Source organism: Chanos chanos, chromosome 6 (genome assembly GCF_902362185.1).
Source record: "Chanos chanos chromosome 6, fChaCha1.1, whole genome shotgun sequence".
Taxonomy (NCBI): domain Eukaryota; kingdom Metazoa; phylum Chordata; class Actinopteri; order Gonorynchiformes; family Chanidae; genus Chanos; species Chanos chanos.
This window is the reverse complement of record NC_044500.1, coordinates 21,254,558-21,277,998: the sequence shown is the minus strand read 5'-3', so window position 1 is coordinate 21,277,998 and position 23,441 is coordinate 21,254,558. Positions and strand designations below refer to the sequence as shown.

Below are 23,441 nucleotides of genomic sequence, written 5' to 3'. Positions count from 1 at the left end.
TGCAGAGGAAATCAACAGAGGTATAGGTATAGATAAGCTTTATCTTAGCAATACCATCCGAAGTTAATCCTCTTCTGTGTTTGACAGATCTACAAATCGTGACCCTCACAGCACACTGGTTAGAGCAGACCACTACCCATAATCAACAAAGCATTTCTTACTGAACACCACCAACAACCAACAAAGCATTCCACACTTAACATTACGAGCAATCAAAAAGTATTCAGACTTAACACTACCAAAAATCAACAAAATATTTTGACTTTACACAAACCACAAAGCATTTGAACTCTGCACTGTCAACAAAACAGTTCAACTTAATTCTACCAACAATCAGAGGACATTCTGACTTAACACTATGCACGCTGCATTACAACTCACTGTGAAGTATCTAGACAGAGCTGGTTGTCAAAATGAGAGAGAGAGAACTGTGGCAGGGGTCAGATGCTCCCTTTGGCCAGTTAAGTAAACTATCTATCTCTCTCTACCTCTCGTCAAAGACGGGGTGCAGAGTGGGGATACCAAACCCCTCTCCTTTTCAAATTAATGATGGTGTGAATGGGCCTCTTTCCAGAGATAATTAGCACGGACGGCAAGGTTAAGCATGCCCCCAGGGACGAGCCTGTGCAGGTCAAGAACAAATGAATGGCACAGAGAGAGAGAGAGAGAGAGAGAGAGAGAGAGAGAGAGAGAACAAAGCCAGAACAAAGCCTTTTTCACTTTTATATTGATGATGTACTGCATCACAGGCAGGTCTTACAATCAGAGCTTTTGCCCAAACAGACTTTATGTATTTTTTTAGGTATGGACAGACCAAGCAAAAACAGTGTTTGGTCAAGAACTACAAGTAGTACATCTGTGCTCATCTGCAGTTAGCGTTGGCACATTTGAGCCAAAATATATCCAGTGATCCTAAGTTTTAATATTGAAGATGAAAATCTTTTAGCTGGGTTTCCATGCTGATAAGTTGTGCATGGTTCTGGATGAGACATTTCAGCCTGCTTTACTGCCTCGTTTACAGCCCGGTTCACGTGTGTTAGTTTGATTTCTCTAGATGAGTTAAACTGAATACATTCAGTGCAGACTTAGGTACAGAACTGTTCCCAGTATACGTACCCTCACTTTTTTTTTACAAGTCCCGGGTATTTGGCATCACATCTCTTGGCATCATATCAAACGGACCAATCTTTCTGTTAATCTGTCTGATCTTTTGTCTCTCTCTTACATTTCCTCATAACCTTCACCCAGACAAGTTCTTTGATCACATACATGAGGCAGTAACACTCACTAATTCACATTCAGTGATACTGTTTTCTTTTCTCTGAACCAGGCTTAGTTTGTCAAGAAGTCCTATTTTCCCTTTGAGGTTAGCACTGCCAGCTCTAATGGATATGGACAGCATTTCTTTCTCTCTCTCTCTCTCTCTCTCTCTCTCCCTCCTTGTACCCCTACTTCTGTCTCTCACTCACTCTTACTCTCTCTCTCTCTCTCTCTTTCTCTCATGGTCAACTGGTATGAGAATTGATAAGCCTTTCAGTGGTGTGTGCTGAGGCTGCTTAGCGAGGGAGAGTGTGTGACTGAGTACGCTCATTCCATCACAAAGTTATTATCCACAGCCGGACTCATCTCATTCGTCAGGCAGACCAGATGAAGCACGCTGTTAAGTCAAGGGAAACGCCCGCTGCCCAGCTTCTCCACAGATCAATACACGCCACCACTCTCTCCTGTTTTTTCCCTACCCCCCCCCCCCCCCCCCCCCCCAAAAAAAAAAAAGTAATTATAGCAGAGAAACGTTGACAATCAATACGCAGGTCAGGTTAAGTTAAGAGCTGCGGGGGTGTACTGGGGGCTGCTCCTCTGTCAGCTGTCAGCGATGTTGCTTGTGTTCACGCGGGCGTAACAAAAGGACGCTTGTCCTGAGAGAGAGGGCCTGTTTTTACATTTCTGTTCACAGGGCCGTGTAGTAGCAATTAGCAGCCAAGGAATCTCTCGTAATGCTGAAGTCGACAAGTAGGAGGAGAAGGGGAGGACAAAACTGTTACTTTTGCCCTGCCATCGTGTGAAAAATAATATGTAAACTGCAAATGACATCAGCTTCACCGTTCACCACATGTTTGCTGACAGAATAACCTGGACTAGGTGACTATTGTGTTAAGTTGTGAAGTCACACACTTGTTATCAGCGTTCACATGAGGCATGGTAGGAAGAGCAAATACGTGTCTGTACAGAATTTAAATTTCCTCTTCTGAAGAATTTACATGATCTCCATCTCTGTGCAACTGTACCCCTTAATGTGTGACGAGAACACAAAGGCTCCAAATATTTCATATCTGAAGTAAACAGTTCAAAACATAATGATTTTAATGTATTTGACCCAGTCTTTGCCTGCACAAATGATGTAATGTCACTGTTTGGAGGATGAGCCAAAAACACTGAAATAAATTGTTCTATAATTTATCTATGTGATCAAGTTTTCTGGCCTGGTGTGACATCTCCTTTCTCTTGACCAGCCCTGAACTTTATAATCCACTGTCAGAGGTCAGAGGTCACCAGGAGAGGGCACAGCATATAACTTCTGTAGTAGCATTGAAAAAAAAAAGGAGAAAGAAAAGTCTGACATCCAATTTTCGACTTGATTTATCAGTGCAAAGCTAAAATTGATAGAGTGTCATTAGAGGGCTGGGAGCTGTCTTGAGGAGCTGTATCAAAGCTTTCTCGTTTTGATTTAGCAGCCCAGATCAATACAGCCCTATACTGTTTCAATTTGAGCAGTATTGATTTTCTGATGCCGGACTCAATACAGGGGACATCTATCATCAGGCAGGCATAAAGTATGATGGAACGCCCCCACCCCCAAAGGATTTTGTTATTTGCTGTAAGTTGGCAGTTCAGTCTAGCACCTTTGCTTTACTTATTTAAGATCAGGTGTACGGTTGAAATGCTTTCGCTCTAAACACAGTTTATATGCACAAACAACTCCAGGCACAGTGGGACAGGGTGAAAGTGTGCAAATGTGGGTTTTTTTGTTTTGTTTTTATTTTATGCCACTTCAGTGCAGCTCAGTACGTTACAGAGGACGAATGAAAGAGGTTTCTATTGTATGAAGACAAAGAGAAAATGTGAAACAGTCGCAGTGCTATGGTAGTATTTTTTTTTAAGTTAGACCTACAACTGACCAATGCTCTGCAGTGTTTTCTACACAGATAATCAACAATCTTTCAGGGTTTTTTTTAGCACATGGAGATTATTTTGGGAAAAATAGGCAATTTGTATGCATCAGCAATCAAACACAGCCATCTACACACTACTGTACACACATACACGCACACACGGGCACAGTCAGACAGATCTATTGTCATGCACGGACACAGATAACGGACAGTGCCATCAGCGGGCTGTGTGGTGTCATGTCTTTCAGGAGTGATGTAGATGGGAAAGTTAATGTAGCATTGAATAAGGACGAGTCGTTCGGCTGTAACGCAGCCACGCTCTCCCTGCCATATTGCATCATTTTTCTTCCCCAGCAGGTTAACCACTACATTTCGGTCTGATGGAAGAAGTGCTGTACCATTTAAAATGTCCCAGTGCTCAGGTTTTGTCTTCGAGGAGCTTTTCACAAAAGACTTTTCATCACAGTCGTAGAGAATTCCCACCGACGCCTCAGAGGTCAAGATATTTTCGCCGTTTTTTTGGCAGTGTGTCATATACCGTTATGCAGAGCATACTTTGTATATTGGTAAACACCCAATATACAAAGCGGGAGCAGGACACAGAGAGATCAGCATTTTAGAAGTCAAGAGGCCATTAAAAACACAATACTATTCATCTTATAAAATGCCTGTAATAGTGTGCAGTCATTTGGTTAACTGTGTGTGATGTATAAGATAAAACATTTCACGTTCCTTGTATTTATTGTGTGTGTGTGTGTGTGTGTGTGTGCGTGTGTGTGTGCATGTGTGTGTATGTGTGTGTGTGTTTTAAGAAGAGCAGAGAACATTATAACATACTGCACAGACTAATGCACATTAACTCCATCAATCACTGTCAGCCTGGTATCACACAGCAGCCTAACGCTCACAGACTGGATTAAATCACGATGCATAATCAGAGGAAAGTAAAAGAGTCTGTAGTGTCTATGGCTGTGGTGAAATCATTAGTGTATATCATTATGGGTAATTTTCTATAGAGATGATGCGTGAATGGTGTGTCAAATGAAATCCGTATAAAATAAAGCATTGCTCTGCAGACTGTTGACTGATCTGAGTTTGGTAACAGTACTCCGGAGACTTTGTTTACAGTTTTAAAGTACTGAAACCAAATGACTTAAAGCATCAAAGCACTGTTTCTTCCATTCTGATTTGCTATGTGTGTGTTTCCTATTGATGTGAGGTAAACAAACAAGAGCGGTGGACATATTTGACATCTGTGTTACATTTTACAAATTCAATAAAGAAAGCCTAAGCCACTGTTTTATTGAGTTGAACAAATTTGTTTATGCACATGAGTGACTGTGGCTTGTAGAAAGTCATGGTCCTCACTCAGTGCTCCTGGACTTTCTCCACATGGAAATGACAGCTGAGTCCAGATGCCTTGGTTGACTGACTGATGTTAAGGTTGACTGACTGACTGACTGATACACCAACTGACTGATACAGCAACTGACTGACTGACTGATACAGCAACTGACTGACTGACTGATACAGCAACTGACTGACTGACTGATACACCGACTGACTGACCGACTGACTGACTGACTGATACACTGACTGATTGACACACTATCTGAGTGACCAACTGACTGATAAATCTCAGTGGTCAGATATTAGGGTTAGGGTTAGGTCATGGGTGAAGTAGTTAAGTGAAATATTGAAATTACACCTGGAATTGGGATATCTTTGAGGGAATGACTTGGAATTTTAAGGAGCTGAACTGAATACCATTCCTTTGTGAGGAACTGTGAATTCTGGCTGCTGTAAATAGATTAGTGGAAAGTGTATGGGGGTATATTCAGTCATTCAGGTACAATTTTCAGTTTAATTTCTTAAACACCATCAACAGCTTTCACACTGAGGAAAAGCTGCTGTTGATGCACGCCTGATAAATGTGGCCCTTTGTTTTCAGCCTCACTGCAGTTTGCTGGGCTGTGTTTTGCTTCTCTGGGTAAGGTGGACTGTGAGGTGAGAAGCAGAATTCACTCAGTGCTGTTTTAACGTGACCCTCGAGACCATTCTAACAACTGCCAGGTGTTTTGTTGTGTGAGCGAGTGGACCGGTGAGTGTGTGTGTGTGTGTGTGTGTGTGTGTGTGTGTGTGTGCGTGTGAGTTTCTGGAACAAACACACACACACACACACACACACAGACTACCCCCCTCAACTGGCTGATGGCCGGTGATCTGTCTCAGGAGGATTAAGTGGGCTGGGTGGGTAATTGAGTTTGCTGACCTGAGGCCTGACCCTTGTGGAGAGCAAGAAAATGACATTAAGTAGGAGTCACATCTCAGCTCTGTGTGTCACCCCCTGAAACAGTGGGAGGTCTGGCCCTGCATGGACCCAGCACAGACTGAGACAGAGTCACAGATCTACAGACACACAGTCTTACCAAATCACAGACACAGACTGACATACACTCACAGATCTACAGACACACAGGCTTACCAAATCACAGACTCACTGACTGACATACACTCACAGATCTACAGACACACAGGCTTACCAAATCACAGACTCACAGACTGACATACACTCACAGATCTACAGACACACAGGCTTATCAAATCACAGACTCACAGACTGACATACACTCACAGATCTACAGACACACAGGCTAACCAAATCACAGACTCACAGACTGATAGTCCAGGAACACACACTCACAGAGTTACAGGCACTCAGATTCACAAACATACAAACTCACAGATTTACACACACACAGACACAGACTCACATAGTTAAAGACACAAAATCACAGACACACAGCTACAGACACACAGTTACAGATACACAGATTCACAGACTCTCAGATTCACAGATTCACAGACACATGACACACAGAGTCACAGACACACTTGCCTATGTGTGGGAACACCCCAGGCTCCATGCTTATTGGTTAGAATGTTGAGAATCTTCTGCTTCAGCTGACTGGCTGTCACATGATCACGATGTTTGGCAGCATTGATCAGATGATCACACATCTTCTCTTCTTCTTTCCTGTCTGCGGCATACTGGGCACAGTTAGCCTGAGAGAGAGAGAGAGAGAGAGAGAGAGAGAGAGAGAGAAGGAGAGAGAGAGGGAGAGAGAGAGGTTGTTGTTATTATTTCTCTGCCACTACTATGCTATTATTTAAATAAATTATTACGTTCCTTATTTCCTTGTACTCCTTCACAGTGTTCCCCTCCTTAGTTCACTATTAACACGTATTATTAGCATTCATGTAAAAACAGTCTGTTTTGGCAACATTGTCCATATTACAGTTATGGAAGTAAGCTTACTGAACTGAGAAAGATTAAGACCTGCATGTGTGAGAATTACATAAAAATATCTGTGCTTGAAAAGGTGAACATAAAGAATTTATTGTATAAAGGTTACAAATACAGTATTTCTGAGACTGTATCAATAAGCATCTGTTGACTTGTGATCTCTACACTAAACCACCTGCTTTTGCCAAATTTATTTCCCTTCAAGTAACATGATATCTACTTTCCACTTAACCTTGAACTTTACATGCTCTTTTAACGATTCTAACCTCATCTCTTTTTGCATAATGTTTAAAAGGTGTATTTCAGCACAGAGGGAGCTCTGCAGGCTCCAGGTAAAGGCTCTGTTCCACAGACTGGATGGAGTAAAGACAAGGGAAGACAGTTCAGAGATGTGGGGGTTTTTTAGGTATTGGAGAGCTGTTGTAAATCTTACAGACTTCATAAGGTCTATAGAGAGCTGTGGGCAGACAATACTTTCCCATACAGATGGAGAAAAAAATAATGAGATTTTGAAATACGCCTGAGACCCAACAGTGTCAAGGTTAATGGAGCTCTTCTATTTGATGACTATCATTAAACTTAGACTGTTATTTTAGAGTGGTGTGGGAAGAAAGAGGGATGATACCAGCGCTGTGTAAGTCACAGGCATGGGAATGGCCAGAGTCCCTTTTGATTTCTACGGTGGTCAAATTGGATAAACACGAATCAGCAGCACAAGATCATTATTCTAGAGAGGAAGAAAATAATCTGAAATGACAATAAGCAAAAGGAATCTCCATAATCTGCCTTCATAAATATTAATAATTGAATAAGTCCAATTGGGACACAACACAGAGCCACACCCAGGTGACAGAGGGTAAGACACTCCTTTAGCCAAAACCTTGTTTCAGCTGCATCTCCAGTTACTCTTGTCTTCTGACTGTACCATTAAATACTATCAGAAACAATCAGATCAAAACTGGGTGGATGTGAAGCCCCTAAAAAAACAGTCTGGCTTTGAGCAGAGGCTTTCAGTATAATCCTTAGTAGGCGGAGAACTTTCTGGAGTGTGCGTGGGCATGGAGCGGCGTGTCTGACAGGATCTTTCTGTGAGAGAATAAGGTTGTCTTTCTGTGAATCCATCCCCACGGGTAGGATCTCCCGCTAATATTCAAAATCTAATTTGCTAACAGAGCCTTGGTTGGGGGCAGAGAGGCGGTGAAGAGATGGTGGATGGGGGGTGGCAAAATTGAATTTCCTGCTTTATATTTGAATTCTGTCAGATATCATACTTCGACATATTCTTCAAACGACGGATAACTCAATCGCCAGATGTCATCTCGCTTCGCCACGTGACACGCTGACAAATATCAAGCCTTATTTATCACCTCAGTGGAGGAGGAGGAGGAGATGGAGGTGGAGGTGGAGGGGGCTGGGGGAGGTGCGGGTTCCGGATGGCACAGACTTAATTGTAAAAACGTCCTATCTGTCTCCTGAATCTTGGGCGTGCAGGAGCGGGGAGACGAGGGAGCAGCCGGGGCAGAGTGAGGAGTGGCTGCTGTCTGCGTTTGGCAGGGGAGGACGTATGGAAGGCAGGGTACACTTCCGTCTGCTCAGCCGTGACGTGGTCTGTCTCACTCCTCTCTCCTCTCAGCTTTATCTGCCAGGTCAAGGATCCTCAAGAACATTATATCAAAACCACTACATCAGCCAGTTACTCAGGGTGGCTGCAGGAGGCAGATAAGAAACTCATCACTCTGTACAGAGCAGAGGCAAAAATCACAGCTGCTTTACTGCTTCTGGTCTGACTGGTGTGTTTGTGTGTGTGTGTGTGTGTGTGTGTGTTTACGTTTGTCTATTCAAAGAATGTGATAAAATCACTATTATCATTCTTGGCACCTAATACATAATAAAATTGAAAGTAGCATAATATTCAAAGACAGTGTTTAGAGCTAAAACTAAAGATCACACAGCTGAAACACAACGTCATGAATTATTCATGATTATGCTCACTGTGAAGTGGTATATAAATAGTCATAGAAAAATATGCCAAAAATAATATATTATCTTGATTTGGATCAGGAAGTGTATGTGGATAGTGACTGAGTTCTCTTTGCCCGTTAACACACCTTTGCCTCAGAGTTTACACTACAAACTAACAGTTAAACTAGTGTAAAACAAGGAACTACTGAACATTCTCATATTAACAATTAAACTAGTATAAAACAAGGAACTACTGGCCCATTCTCATATTATCATGACACTGTTTGGAAACCATTGCTGTGGATGCCAATCACAGTAAATATGAGTAAAGTTAATGGAAAAGAGGGGTCCTTAATGAGGTAAAATGTCTAAGCCCCTCATACACTACACTGTAAATGGGAGGGGCTCTCCAGAGCATTTGACTGAAAAGGCCTAAGAGTTTAAAATGACAGAGAAACTGAGGAAACTGGACACTAATTTGTTGGAAGAGACTAAGACATCATTTAGAGGTTATTAAATCTCTGTGCTAAGGTATATGTGAGATTATATGTGAGATTTAACTGGAATTACACCCAGTGAGACAGTCCCCCCTCCCACCCCACCCCACATGTTAACCCATTTCAAAAGAAACTGTCTCCTCCTTTTCTCCATCACATTTATTTGATCTGATTAGACTGTGTCTCTGATTGCTGGTTCCCCAGGATAAGGATGAGGTAATATTGACCAGTCTTATCCAGCTCTAGTCTCTAAACGGAGCTTTTCAAATAAGGAGACTGAGAACTGAAAAACAGTTGACTTAAATGTGTAAATGTATATTAAAGATGTATTTGATTTTGAATCTTTTTTTTTCTTTGACCTATTCAAATGAGTGAAAGCTGTTTGCTGTGACTGCTGATTGTGGGAAGTAGCTATAGAACAGTAGGACAGGGGTTCTGTGTAGTTTTACAGAGATAGGACAGGGGTTCTGTGTAGTTTTACAGAGATAGGACAGGGGTTCTGTGTAGTTATACAGAGATAGGATAGGGGTTCTGTGTAGTTATACAAAGATAGGACAGGGGTTCTGAGTAGTTATACAAAGATAGGACAGGGGTTCTGTGTAGTTATACAAAGATAGGACAGGGGTTCTGTGTAGTTATATAGAGAGAGGACAGGGGTTCTGTGTAGTTATATAGAGAGAGGACAGGGGTTCTGTGCAGTTATACAGAGACAGGACAGGGGTTCTGTGTAGTTATACAGAGATAGGACAGGGGTTCTGTGTAGTTATACAGAGATAGGACAGGGGTTCTGTGTAGTTATACAGAGAGAGGACAGGGGTTCTGTGTAGTTATACAGAGATAGGACAGGGGTTCTGTGTAGTTACAAAAAGCAAGGATAGTGGTTCTGTGCAGTGTTAATTTTGTGGTTGAAAACTGTGACGAAAAATGTAGAATAATAATGAAACAGGAATGTCAGAGACAGATGAATGGCAATTTAACGACCAAATTCCTGTTTTTTTAGAGCATGGCATGCACTCAGTTTGCAAGATATGCACAGCCATGTATTGCATGCTTATGACTGGTTGATACATGCTGGTAGTGCTGCCACGCCAGTATCCCCCTTCCTCTGGAAATCGAACGTTAAACATTCTAGCTAACATAAACTCGGCAACTCAAATCATGGATACTCTTGGAAGAGGAAAAAGAACGGATTTGTGGACACATTTTAGCTATAATACAACTGAAAATAAAACATGCTGCAAACAATGTGGGCACAAAATCAGTGGGAAAAATACCACAAACCTCAAGAGGCATTTGAAGGCGCACCACCAAGAAATATATGATAAGGTAATTTAGACTTCTATCAAATCAACTTACAGTCTTGACTTTGTTAGCTAAAAGCAGACGGCTATATTTTCTTGTTCATTTGACTTGTTAACGTGAATTGTGCATACCGATAGGTTAGTTAAATGGGTGCAAGATAAATGTAAACATTACATCAAGAATGAAGTCAAGGTTCCTTCTTTTATTTAGCTAGTGGGCTGCCCCTTACTTCCCTACCATAGACAGCATAGTTAGATACGAACAGGGCTCACACTCTCGCTGTTGAATATCTGTGTGCTTGATGAAATCACTGTAAGGATTCAATTTAAATGTTAAAATGCAAATTGACTAAAATGTGACATTTGACTGAAACTTGTATAGTTTTCGTTGACTAAAACTAGACTAAAACTAACAATGATCAAATGACTAAAATATGACAAAAAACAATACGTATTTTAGTCAAAAGACTAAAACTAAGACTAAATCAAAATCACCTGCCAAAATTAACACTGGTTCTGTGTAGTTACACAAATCAAGGACAGGGGTTCTGTGCAGTTATGCAGAAAGAGGACAGGGGTTCTGTGTAGTTACACAAATCAAGGACAGGGGTTCTGTGCAGTTATGCAGAAAGAGGACAGGGGTTCTGTGTAGTTACACAAATCAAGGACAGGGGTTCTGTATGCATTCACTACCTCAAACTCAGCGTGCTTGTGGACATCCTCAGCTCTCTGACGGTTCAGGATAAATTCCGCTTCGTTTGCCACACGCACAATGTGGTCCTTCATGGCATGACACAGGAGTCTAAAACAAAGAGGAGAAATGAGACAGTCAAAGGGCTTTTCACTAGGATCACATTTTTCCACTATCTGTATCAACACTCACAGTATTTCTAACTACATGAGCTCAACAGCCATAGGCAGCTCATAGTTAATGTGTAATACTTAAAATTACTGCTCATGGACATACACAAAAAGCTAAATATAGAAGATCATTTTCATCTGCTTGACCTGAGCACTCAGTGTTTCACATGCTACAAAGGGCCAGCATGAGAATCAAAGCAGTTTTTGTTCTATTAAGAAGTCCATTTTTTTGTTTGTTCATTTGTTTGTTTTCTTTTACTACAAGGCATGTGAAGCCTGCAAAAAGAAGGTATATTAGGAAGGAACATTATATAAAATATTACCTGAACTAACCCCCCCCCCCCCCCCCCACACACACACACACACACACACACACACACACACAGCTGTCATCACATGTGAATGATCTGTCTGAGTAATGTGATACTTCATATTTAATGTCTTTGAATGAGAGTGGCATAAGCAGTGGAGCCTGACAGGTATTTCAGTTTGACTCTCTGTTGACCATCTCCACACCTCTCATACAGCCAATTCAACACAAACACTCCCTGTTCCCTTTTAAAGATGCTGCTTCCATACCAGTCTTTAATCATCCCATTCTCCCTTGTTACACCATGCAGATTACACACCATTTTACACCCCAGAAGCTCTGCTTTGTTTTAATTAAGCAGGGCCTTTGTGCTTCAACGCTCCATGACATCGCTGATCATTTTCTCTCAGTCCCACAGTGGATCTTTAGTCCAAAACTGCATTCATCAAACGTGTTTGTCTGTTTAAACTGTTGACAAGCACTGAATTACATTTTGAGACCTTGGAAAACATTAAAAAAAAAGTGTGGGAGCTTTGTCTGTGTGGTTGCGGTAAACAGGGCTGTGGCTCCATCGTCATGGAGACGGGCAGAGCAGACACTGAGGCACTGTGAACACATCAGAGTAAGACCATCTCATTATGATGGAGAGAATATGAAAGAGGAGATGAATGAGCACAGCTTTACATATGTTTATATCTGTCCCTTACAGCACTGAAAAGTGTCCTCAGTGTTTATGAGGATTCAGAAGATGAGGCAGACAAACAGGAAGGTTCAGGCTGACAGAGGAGAAGAGATACATGTCCATATCCATGTCCAAAACATAGTGATGTTGGGTATGATTATGCAATCAATCAATCAATCAATCAATCAATCAATCAACCAACTAACCAACCAAATGTAATGATCTGAATGTTATTAAATAAACATACCACTTTCAGGAAAAATAAAAGAATAAAAAAGAAATCTTTATCAACAAAATCTGAAAAGTCCAAAAATCTGAAGAGAAAACCAATCACATGACATTGCTGTGTATAGATGTACAGCTCTGCGATATATTAGTAACAGAGCGAGATGGCTGTGTTATTAGACAGACAAAAATAAATAACATGACTGATGGAAGAACATAACATTATTTGAACTGTGCGACGCACACAGCACTGTGGAACACTGCACAGTTTTACCACATGCCTCTGACTGTGCTGACACGGCCTGGCACGTGGCCTGGTACTCGCAGCCTGGCACACGGGCACTGTCTGTCTGTACATCCTTCGTCTAAGAGTCAGGGTCTGAATCCCAGCTGTCCCTCACTCACCACCTGTGACCCAGAGACCAGGGCGACTCAGGGAAGCCCATTGGCTCTGTTCCCTGGAGTGGGTGTGTCAGGGTGCTGTTCCTCCTCCTGGCCAAAGATAGTCACTGACACTCAGCTGCTTATCTGTTAGTGAGTTAAACCTGCTCTTCCCCAGACAGAGCACACTGCTTTACCATGCTACCCAGATAACAGTGTAAAAACACACATTAATGGGTCAAGCATGTTCTGCTCAGGTGACATCCGAGTGAGGGTGAGTTTTATGAAATTAATGGTTATAGAAGCATCCAAATTCAGAGGAAGAACTGATTACACAGATCACGTCTTAATTTTTTCCCTTGAGTGGCTGTCAGGGGGAAAACCTCAGTGCGGGCTAGACAAACAGGACAGGTTCCCTGCTGCTGACGTAGACCAGGAAGGATGACAGACCTGCTAGCACCCTGGACAGCACCACCACACTGCTGAGTAAGGCTCTTTGTTCAAGAACAACAGGAGGGAGAGAGGGAGAGACAGAGAGATATGGAGAGAGAGAGAAGAGAGAGGGTACAGGAGTGTCTGGACAGATGGGTAAACAGATGGGTCTGAAGGCTGAGTCAAGCCCGCTCAGCCTGGCATACAACAGCAGAGAGCCAAACACACAGCCCCATACACACACACACACACACACAACACACAGCCCCATACACACACACGCACACACACAACACACAGCCCCATACACACACACGCACACACACAACGCACAGCCCCATACACACACACGCACACACACAACGCACAGCCCCATTCACACACACGCACACACACAACGCACAGCCCCATACACACACACGCACACACACAACACACAGCCTCATACACACACACGCACACACACAGCGCACAGCCCCATACACACATAACGCACACACATAACGCACAGCCCCATACACACACACACACACACACAACACACAGCCCCATACACACACACGCACACACACAGCACACAGCCCCATACACACACATGCACACACACAACGCACAGCCCCATACACACACACGCACACACACAATGCACAGCCCCATTAAACCTCGCAGAAACAACGGAGGAAAAGAAAACACATCGGGGTGTTTCATGAAGACAGAGAGACCCTACCAAAAGCACATACAGCAAAGAACACACACACACACACACATTAACATACATAAACACACACTAAAACACTAACATGCATACACACACATACACACACACACACACACACACACACACACACACACACACACATGCATGCATGCACGTGTAAACACCCTCCCACACACAATTTGTCTAAACTGACGGGGGTTTAGGTCCTCATTTTCCTCCTTGCATGCTTGTCTCCCTATATTTACTCTTACCCCATGGAAAGAGACTCTACACTCCTCTACACAGGCAAGAGGCTTACAGCTAATCTCCAAAACAGCCTGCTCCCAGGTGCCGTGGTAACCAGATAGATGACCAGAGCAGCAGCCAATCACAGGCTGTGTCTGACATGATCTGCCCTCTCCAGTGGTGAAGTTATGAAGAAGTACAGTACCTTCCTTCGTTTATCAGCTCTATGAAAGCCAGGCCTGCGTTTTTCTGAATAGAGTTCTGCCATTCCTGAAAAACAAAAAAAGACCACTGTTCACTACTGTTCTCTACGTATGTTTGTTATTTCACTTTTATTTCCTCGTGTTTCTGAATAAGAAAAAAAAAACATGCGACAGTTAAAAGACATTAAGTGTGAAAATACAAAGAAAGCAAAAAGAAAAGGGGAAAAAAAGGAAAAAACATTATATGTCAGTGTGAAACCCTGGCACTTCTATGGTAGGAAATGCTGAAATGCTGCTTAATAACGTATTAAAATGATAGTGAATAATGTAAATCAAATCAAACAAGAGAAGTGTAACTATATTTTTCCCTGTCATTGGATAAATTATAAACATCTCACATACAATCTGTGCTTTTCTATCATCAGAGACCCAGTGTTGGAATAATGCAGAGTAAAGAGGAAATGCATTTCTGTAACAGATATACTCCAGATACAGATATACTCCAAACAAAACAACAAATATCTGTAGTATGTATGTAGCCAGAGGAACTTAAAAACCAGCCAAAATGCCAGAGTCAGTTTTTATCCCTTTAGCTGTAGTAATTGCTTTTGGACTTTAACCAATCTATATATATATATATATATATATATATATATATATATATATATATATATATACACACACACACACATATATATATATTTATTTATTTTTTTCTCCCCTGTAATTCCATGACTCTCTCACAGCACTCTAGTGCAAAGTCCAGGCCACTCTGGAAGTGTGTGTGATCAGTGTTAAACTCAATAGTGGCGTTTGTGAAAGGAAGGATGGCTTTGAGGTCACACATCCTGAAGCAAAAGCCAAAGCTATAAAAAGCCAAATATCAGTCCTGCTCCGTGTGTGTGTGTGTGTGTGACCGTCTTTTTCTTCCTCTATGAGCAGATCAGTAAACACAGGAGAGATGTAATTGCGGGAATGAAACTGTATCCTCTCGCCCTTTAAATACAGCCATTTCCTCTCCTTCTGCTTCCAGTGACAGATTGCTCAAGATTTCCAAGGAGAAGCAGAGCACTGCTGTTTGCCTGAAGGGCTTTCAGAGGCCTGGAGGCAGTTCTCCCTCTCTCCTTCCTTCCCTCTCTCTCTCTCTCTCACACACACGCACACACACGCAGGGTCTGGAGATGATTAAAAATCAGTTTGGGAGGTTGCCCCATACTGTGGGAACGTGGGTTTCCCTGTTTGCTCTCAGAGGTATGAGTGTAGGGAAAACCAAGTCGGAGTTCAAAAGGAGTCAGAAAGGAGTAAAGAACTGAAAAACATTCCTAGGTCCAAGGTGGAAGGAGCAGAGGAACGACAAAACTACTGTGATATTCAGATGTGAAGAAGTTGAAACTCAAGGAATTGTCCACGAGAAAAAAAGTCAGCTGCAGGCTACTTGTGGAAATGATGGAGATCCTGAAGATGACACAGTCATTCTCATTAGAGCATACAGTATTTCAAATATGGCTAGGCAGACGACACAGTCATTCTCATTAGAGCATACAGTATTTAAAATACGGCTAGGCAGACAACACAGTCATTCTCATTAGAGCATACAGTATTTCAAATACGGCTAGGCAGACAACACAGTCATTCTCATTAGAGCATACAGTATTTCAAATACGGCTAGGCAGACAACACAGTCATTCTCATTAGAGCATACAGTATTTAAAATACAGCTAGGCAGACAACACAGTCATTCTCATTAGAGCATACAGTATTTAAAATAACACGAGGAGGAACAAAGCACAGACTAAGACCTTTGCAGTGACTTTTCACAGTGCCAGATTTTGGAGGACATTGCATTACAAAGTCTGCTCCAGTCAGCAATCGGAGAATCAAAAGTGGGGAAGTGTGTGTGTTGGTGAATGCTGTTTACAACCATGAATCTTACACACCCACCCACCCAAACACACACACACACACACACACACACACATTCAGACCCCACGTCAAGGTATGGAGACAGCTCTGACACACTGGGGTGCATATGGTCTCCACATGTTCTCTGTGCCCCTCCTCTCCCCTCCGCTCTCCACCTCTCTGCTCTCTGCTCCAGTATCCGGCTGAGGAGAGCCTGGTCCTCATTTGGATGCAGGGCTGCTCACACAGCCTGCTGAATGCCTAGCAGAGCTCACGTGACAAAAATAAATACGGAAACGTATACAGATGTGAGGAAGGCAACATCACGCTGCCAACACCCCCCCCCCAAAAAATGCCAAAAGAGACACCAGGTGTCCACAAAAGAATCTATCCAAACTCTCCTCTGTTTATCTTGTGTTGAAGAGCACTGGCACTTGACTCAATGATCCTCAATCCTTCTTTTCTTTACATCTTTCTGTCATTTATTTGTGCGGAGAGGCAGCGCTCCCCCGGCAGGGGGTGGGGGGTTTGTTGGTTGGTTGGCTGGTTGGTTGGTTTGACTGCAGAGGGCTTTGGGACAAGCCCTCCCCATGTGAAGTGAATTAGCCCTGACATCCAGCCTTAGAGGGCTGTAATGCTACCCCTCACATAAACGGGGAACAGTGTGTCTCTGGCCCAGCACTGACAGCACAGGAGAAATTTGCTCAAAAGCGTGGACCGACTTGTTGACTAATCTGACATTGGGACCTTAGTTTGGGAAGTCCGTGTGCTCTGAGAGGCGTGGCATGTAAAAATGTGACCAATGACTACCCTGTTTTTTCTGTGTTACTTGACTTGTTCACCAAAAAGGACCTTGAGAATTCTCAACCAAACCTATGTGTGAGTACATCAACAACATTATTTCAACTAAAAACCCACACTACACTAGAAAATTTACTTTTCAAGCTGTCTAAAACACACGGCATGCTCAAAACTGACATATATTTTGTCAACTTGGTACATTGCTAAAATGACCATTTTAGAATTTAATCTGTGAGGGGAACTTCAAAACTAAGCAAAATTACTTTTTACATTACCACTACCATTCTCTATTCAATAGCATCACCATTGTCCACTCAATAACATTACCATTCTGTGGTCAATAACATTACCATTCCCCATTCAATAACATTACTATTGTCTATTTAATAACATCACTATTATCTGCTCAACAACATTACCTTTCTCTACTTAATAACATTACCACTGTCTACTCAGTAACATTACCTTTCTCTATCTCTACTCAACAACATTATCGTTACCTATTCAATAACATTACCATTCCCCATTCAATAGCATTACAATTATCTACTCAATAACATTACCTTTCTCTATTCAGTAACGTTACCTTTATCTACTCAATAACATTACCTTTATCTACTCAATAAAATTACCATTCTCTACTCCATGACACTATCATTATCCACTCCATAACATTAAGCTTATCTCCTCAAAAATGTGGTCATAAAATCATAAATTACTCAATAAAGCTATTACTAACTGATCGACAGAGTCTCTGTTATCTATGCCATAACAATATTTCTAACAGATTATCATTTATGCTGAAAAATTCCACTGCCTTATTGGAGATGCAGAACTCAGTCTCAATGATTTTCCTTTGTGAAATTTGAAAACAGTCCTTCCTCGCTCTGATACTCATAAACTTTAATAGGCGCAAGGAATTTGTGGCGTCTCAATTCGACCTGTCAGGGAAAGAGAGAGAAAGAGAGAGAGCGAGAGAGAGAGAGAAAGCTCGAGAGAGAGACAGAGAGAGAGAGAGAGAAAGTTTTGCTTTTATCTGTACAGCACTGCTTCCAACATCTGGAGGCCCTTCCCTGGTAGATCTGTGCGGCTCCACGCTGGATCCTTTATGTATGTTTAAGCTGTTACAAGAACCAGACCTGCATGACCTTGTCTTCCGCTCACCGCCACTCTGCAGACACAGACTCCTGCTGTCGGCAGACTCCGGCAAATCATGGTGATTAGGAGGCATAAATAAAGAGAAGGCGAGATGATTATCACTAATTTATTCATAAAACTGACAGTTCTGAAAACAGAGCAGGTCAAAAGGTCGGCCCAGTGAACTCCCGGCTGTCTCCGAACATTATGGCTTTGAAATGTGTGGTAGGACAGAGAGTTTGTTCATCTGGTGACACAGACATCCAAACTATTACACAATTCTTACAAAATAGGAGGAAACTGTTATTTAAGGGTGGCTTAGGCATAATGTATTAGAGTGCATACCATTTACTACCGTATTTAGTCTCTGAGTGGAGCACCCAGCAATACGAAGCACAGCAGCATAGAAGCATATAGAAAATCTAAGGTGGGCTGTTTTTCTCTGAAGATGTCCTTGTGGATGATGTCATCATCACTGACGGTCACTGAACAAATAATGACTAATTTATGTGGAATATGAAAAAAAACAAAAAAAACAACGTAAAATACAGCTCCTTGTCATCCCTGCAGACCCTGCTCCCAGTTTCTCAGGGATTACAATGAATCAGACACTATGCAGTCACTGGAGTGAAGGCTGAGAACCAGTTGCATACAGACTATGATGGTTTCTACAAGGACTTGGGACTAAGGCTTGAGTTTCACTCCCTCTCTGACTGGTCGATATTTCAGACTGAGTTTCTGCCCCAGGAGTCTGTAATGGCAAAGAGTGCTGGAGCCATGGAAATGCTATCTCTCAGACAGGGGGTTGAGGGGTGGGGGGGCCGTAGGGTGAAATGGACCAGGAGCTCCCTGCATCCCACTGATGCTTCACTCGGCAATAAATCCTAGCCTGGAGAGCATCCTGCAGATACGAGCAGACAGCGAAAAACATCTCCAATGAGGAGAAGCTCGGCAGGAACTTCAAAAGGAGAGGAGGAAGAGCAGAAACCATCCTGGACGTCTGAGAGGAGTCTCTTTAATCACGACTCGTGATAATAACAAATGTATGCGTGCATGTGAGGGTAAAGCGGCCCTGGCACTGAGGTGGGGTGGGGGGGGGGGTTGAAGACGTGGTCTCTCCTCAGTCCAGAGGTGCCATTCTGCTGCTAAAATGCCTGTCCCAGAGCGGCCCGAAAACGGCTGGATCCAGAGAAACAGAGACGCTGGGTAATGGTTTCCTTATGGGTCTTGGACACATGACTGATGGGCTGGTAGAAGGTATGTTAAATATCTCCTGCTCTGACGGCAACATCACTAAACCCACCCCTTTGAAAGGAAAGGCTTAACGAGAGCCTAGAGAGGTCAGTGAGCCCTAATCTGTCACCAGGATTTAAAGGAGAGATGGTGGAGGAGGAGGTATGGTGGAGGAGGAGGAGTAGTGGAGGAGGAGGTATGTCTGCCTGAGGTGGGGCAACGCTTGGAAGGCTTGTCATGGTAACAGATAGTAAAATGTAGCAAGATGTTGTTGCGGCTTAAAGGAACATGCCTGTGCTGATTATAACGTAACAACATGAGACCACAGTGAATTGGTTTTGGTTTGGTTTCAGTTCGTGTTAAGCTATTCTTCAGGATACGCTGTTGGTAACCATAGGTATGTGAATAGTTTACATCTGTATTTAAAACGTGCTTATGAAAAATACAGCAGTAGCCATGGTAGTACCATCTATACATGGTGCATGCTCTGAAGCTGAACTATACTAATCGTGGTATTTTCAGCAGCATGTTCAATAACTTTTACTTAAGAGTGAAAATCAGAGGCACAAATCATGGAGAGTGAAGCTGCTGTCTTTTTTTAACCACAGGTTTAATCCTGCGGTTACATATCGAATGCTTTATCAGGAAGTTACGTATCATGGGAAGTTCCTGGAGTCTACAAGTGCCTGTTAAAGAAAGAAAGAGACTTGGAGAGGAGGGCAAGCTGAGGGGACATGAAATGAAATGAGAAATAAAATAAAAAAAAAAAAGTTTACCTGAGAGCAGAGAAGCATGACAAGCTCCACCACTGAGGTACTGGATTTCATACACACCAGACCTGCAGAAACAGAGGAAAGGACAGAACAAAATCACACTTATACATATAATTACTCTTTTCGATTCAACCTCATACACACACACACACACACACACACACACACACACGCACACACACACTGATTAAACTCCATCACTTTATTTGTGTGTTTATTTATTAACTGCTCTTATTCTCACTATAAACATCAGCATGCTGTATATCACTTTAACAGCATCTCACAGAATAGTCCAGAGCTCAGAACAGGCGTTATAGTCCAGAGCTCAGAACAGGCGTTATAGTCCAGAGCTCAGAACAGGCGTTATAGTCCAGAGCTCAGAACAGACGTTATAGTCCAGAGCTCAGAACAGATGTTATAGTCCAGAGCTCAGAATGCACGTTATAGTCCAGAGCTCAGAACAGGCGTTATAGTCCAGAGCTCAGAACAGGTGTTATAGTCCAGAGCTCAGAATACACGTTATAGTCCAGAGCTCAGAACAGACATTATAGTCCAGAGCTCAAGCTCTATTTTCTGTGACTTTTAAGCTGAAACAGGTTTCTGCTACTTTACAGTATAAAGATTTGATAAGTTGTTGTTTTCATGTAAGCAACAATATTTCAGACCACAGCCTTTCGCCTATATGAGGGTGCTTAATTCAGGATTAAAGATATTACCTTTCCCCCAAAGAATTATAAACTTCCAAGCTCCCATATTTGATCTCTGAGAGACAATAGGGTATCTGAGGGTAAGACACGAGGGAGTACTAGACAGGTCACAGATGACTAGGGATGCACCGATCCGACTTTTTCAGTCCCGATATTGATACCGATACCTGGGCTTTGGGTATCGGCCGATACAGAGTACCAATCCGATATCAGTGTTTAATTAATAAGCTGTATGCCTCACTCTGTGGAAGAGACTGGGATCATTCTTTTACATGTAAGGCAAACATCAGGCTTGACGTAAACATTGCTTTCATAACTTTGCAAAACAAAATGTAACAAATAAGTCCGTACGTATAAATTTATTGAATTGTTATTTATTGTTAAAATAATAAATAATCGTGCACCAGCAGCTGAATTCGAGAACCTATTCTGTTATTTTTCTCGTTTTCACACTGGGTAGTTTCTCGCGTCTTTGCAATGCACTCCACAAAGTTAACTGCTTCTTCGAATCGTCCCCTTTTTTTGTTTGGTTGAATTACTTGAATTCTTTTGTATGATGCTTCTGGAGGTGCTCTGCCCTGTCCACAGTAACCCGAGTCAATTTAAAAAACCCATAATTATTTCTCCATTTAGCCCTTCTGTCTACATTAAAACAGTGTTTTCCGCCACCGAAAACAAGACTTTTCGAAAACGCTTTCTGAGGTGCATAAATCTGAAAATGCCAGGCTCGTGTTGTAATGTGGACAGGGAAAACGGAGAATTTCAGAAACTATGACATATGGTTGCCATCACACTGGTGAAGGTTTGTGCTCAAGACACCAAAACAAACATGACAGGCAAAATGCAGTCAATGCTGCTCTGTCTATCAAATTTGCTAATCTATCTTCAGTTACAGATTATCATCTGTATGTACAATGCATGTGTTTTGTACATACAGATCATGTACAATGCACATGCACTGCCCCAACGTAGAAGACGAGCTTTGTATTTGCTGTGCTTAAGAGATTTGTGTTTGCTGCTTTGTATTTGCTGTGCTAAACAACCACAAGAGTGGTTCAAACCCTATGTGAGGTGGCGATTTTGGACGCGACCTGAGTGAACAAGTAGCTGGTGGGACAAGCTCGTAATGCCGTAACAACAAACAGGCGTTTCAGCGTTTTGGTGTGGACGTAGAACAATTGGAAAACAGCATGAAAACGATAGTATGTAAGGAGAATAGAACTGAGTTGTATAGGTCGGCCCCATTGTCACTAATACCTGATCCAGCTATTTGAGTCAGTTTTGACCGATATCCGATATCAGTGTCAGATCGGTGCATCCCTACTGATGACTCAATCACTGCTGCCGTCCAACCTCTGCACGGAGTGGCACTGATTTCTACCTGTCTACCTGTCAAACGCCTGACAGAGACAAGACGCAACACAGGGGCCTGCACAGTCCTCATGTCCAAACTTTTTCGCAAATGAAAGCTTTAGTCGAGTCTTCATTTCACACGCTTTATAAACATATTAATCAGATCAAACTGGCCTACAGAGACACTTTGAGACGTCTCTTAATTACAGCCAGTGCAATAAAACCGCAGCATAGTTTGCTTGGTAAACAGAAGAAATGGATGTAACTGGAACACACCCACACACACACACACACACACACACACACACACACACATACAAGCTGTCCTCACTGGGATAAGTAGGCAATGCTGCTCAGAGTAGTTTTCACAGCAGAGAAGCCTATGTCTGCTCAGCTCTGTTCTATGTTCCCACCCATCAGCAGCCAAAAGCACTCAAGCCTTCAATGTCCTCACAACGCGGCTGCTTTGGCAGGTAAGCACATAAAAGCCTATGACTGCTCTGAGGTCACGATGACTCTACGACTGTGCACACTACCCGTCACCCGCTAAAACGCTCAAGCCTTAAGTGTCCCCATAGCACCACCGTTTTGACAGGTTAAGATATGAGTACGTGCCAGTCAGGGGGTGGGTGCGTGGGGCAGAAAATGAAACATGGAAACATGGAAACATGTGATGTCAGCACCAGTATGTCCAGAGTGTCTCAAACAAGTCAAATCCAGTATGAGAAATGACTAAATACCAGTTTAAGCCCACGACACATTTCAGAACAATATATTTCACTCATCATTTTCTTTATTTTATTGTCAGTAACTGAAAAGGACTTTAACTGTTTCTATATATGTTGGTACTGTCCCCAAGTGCCAATTTAGCCTGTGGTAAATGCTCAATAATGAGACCAGAGAGCTCATTTCTTCTGGTTTTTCTTCATAGAAAACAATACAAACGGTAAAGTGTCACTGCATCCAAACTGTGCAAACAGAGTTTTGCCGCTAACAGCTATGACATTCTGCTTGGAGTCACATCCATCCAGCCCCCTCCGGCTGTCCTCCTCACATTTTACAAGGCATGAGTTATTTCCCAGAGCGCTGTAAATACTCTGAGAGGATGTGACCCTCACTTCAGTCTAACCCCTGACCTCCTGACCCCAGTCTTGTGGCACCTCAAGGGTCTCCCATAAGTCAGGTGACAGGGGTGACCCCAGTTCTTGCACTGGTGGACAAACTAAATGCGTCCTATTTAAACAGCAGCCGCTCCGCTTGA

At 42.5% G+C, this 23,441-nt stretch overlaps 1 protein-coding gene across 2 annotated transcripts in view; it reads right to left on the bottom strand.

Moving 5' to 3' along the window:
- Positions 1 to 23,441, bottom strand: part of nbeab (neurobeachin b) — a 253,431-nt gene that overhangs the window by 96,589 nt on the left and 133,401 nt on the right. Inside the window, exons 34-38 of one of the 2 annotated variants that reach the window (XM_030776247.1) lie at positions 20,124 to 20,185; positions 14,277 to 14,341; positions 10,931 to 11,039; positions 6,058 to 6,236; positions 2,009 to 2,035 (exon numbers count right to left, since the gene is read on the bottom strand). In XM_030776247.1, coding sequence (XP_030632107.1) covers positions 2,009 to 2,035; positions 6,058 to 6,236; positions 10,931 to 11,039; positions 14,277 to 14,341; positions 20,124 to 20,185 — 442 coding nt within the window. The remainder of the gene's footprint in view (positions 1 to 2,008; positions 2,036 to 6,057; positions 6,237 to 10,930; positions 11,040 to 14,276; positions 14,342 to 20,123; positions 20,186 to 23,441) is intronic. The other variant, XM_030776248.1, reaches the window with a different exon arrangement.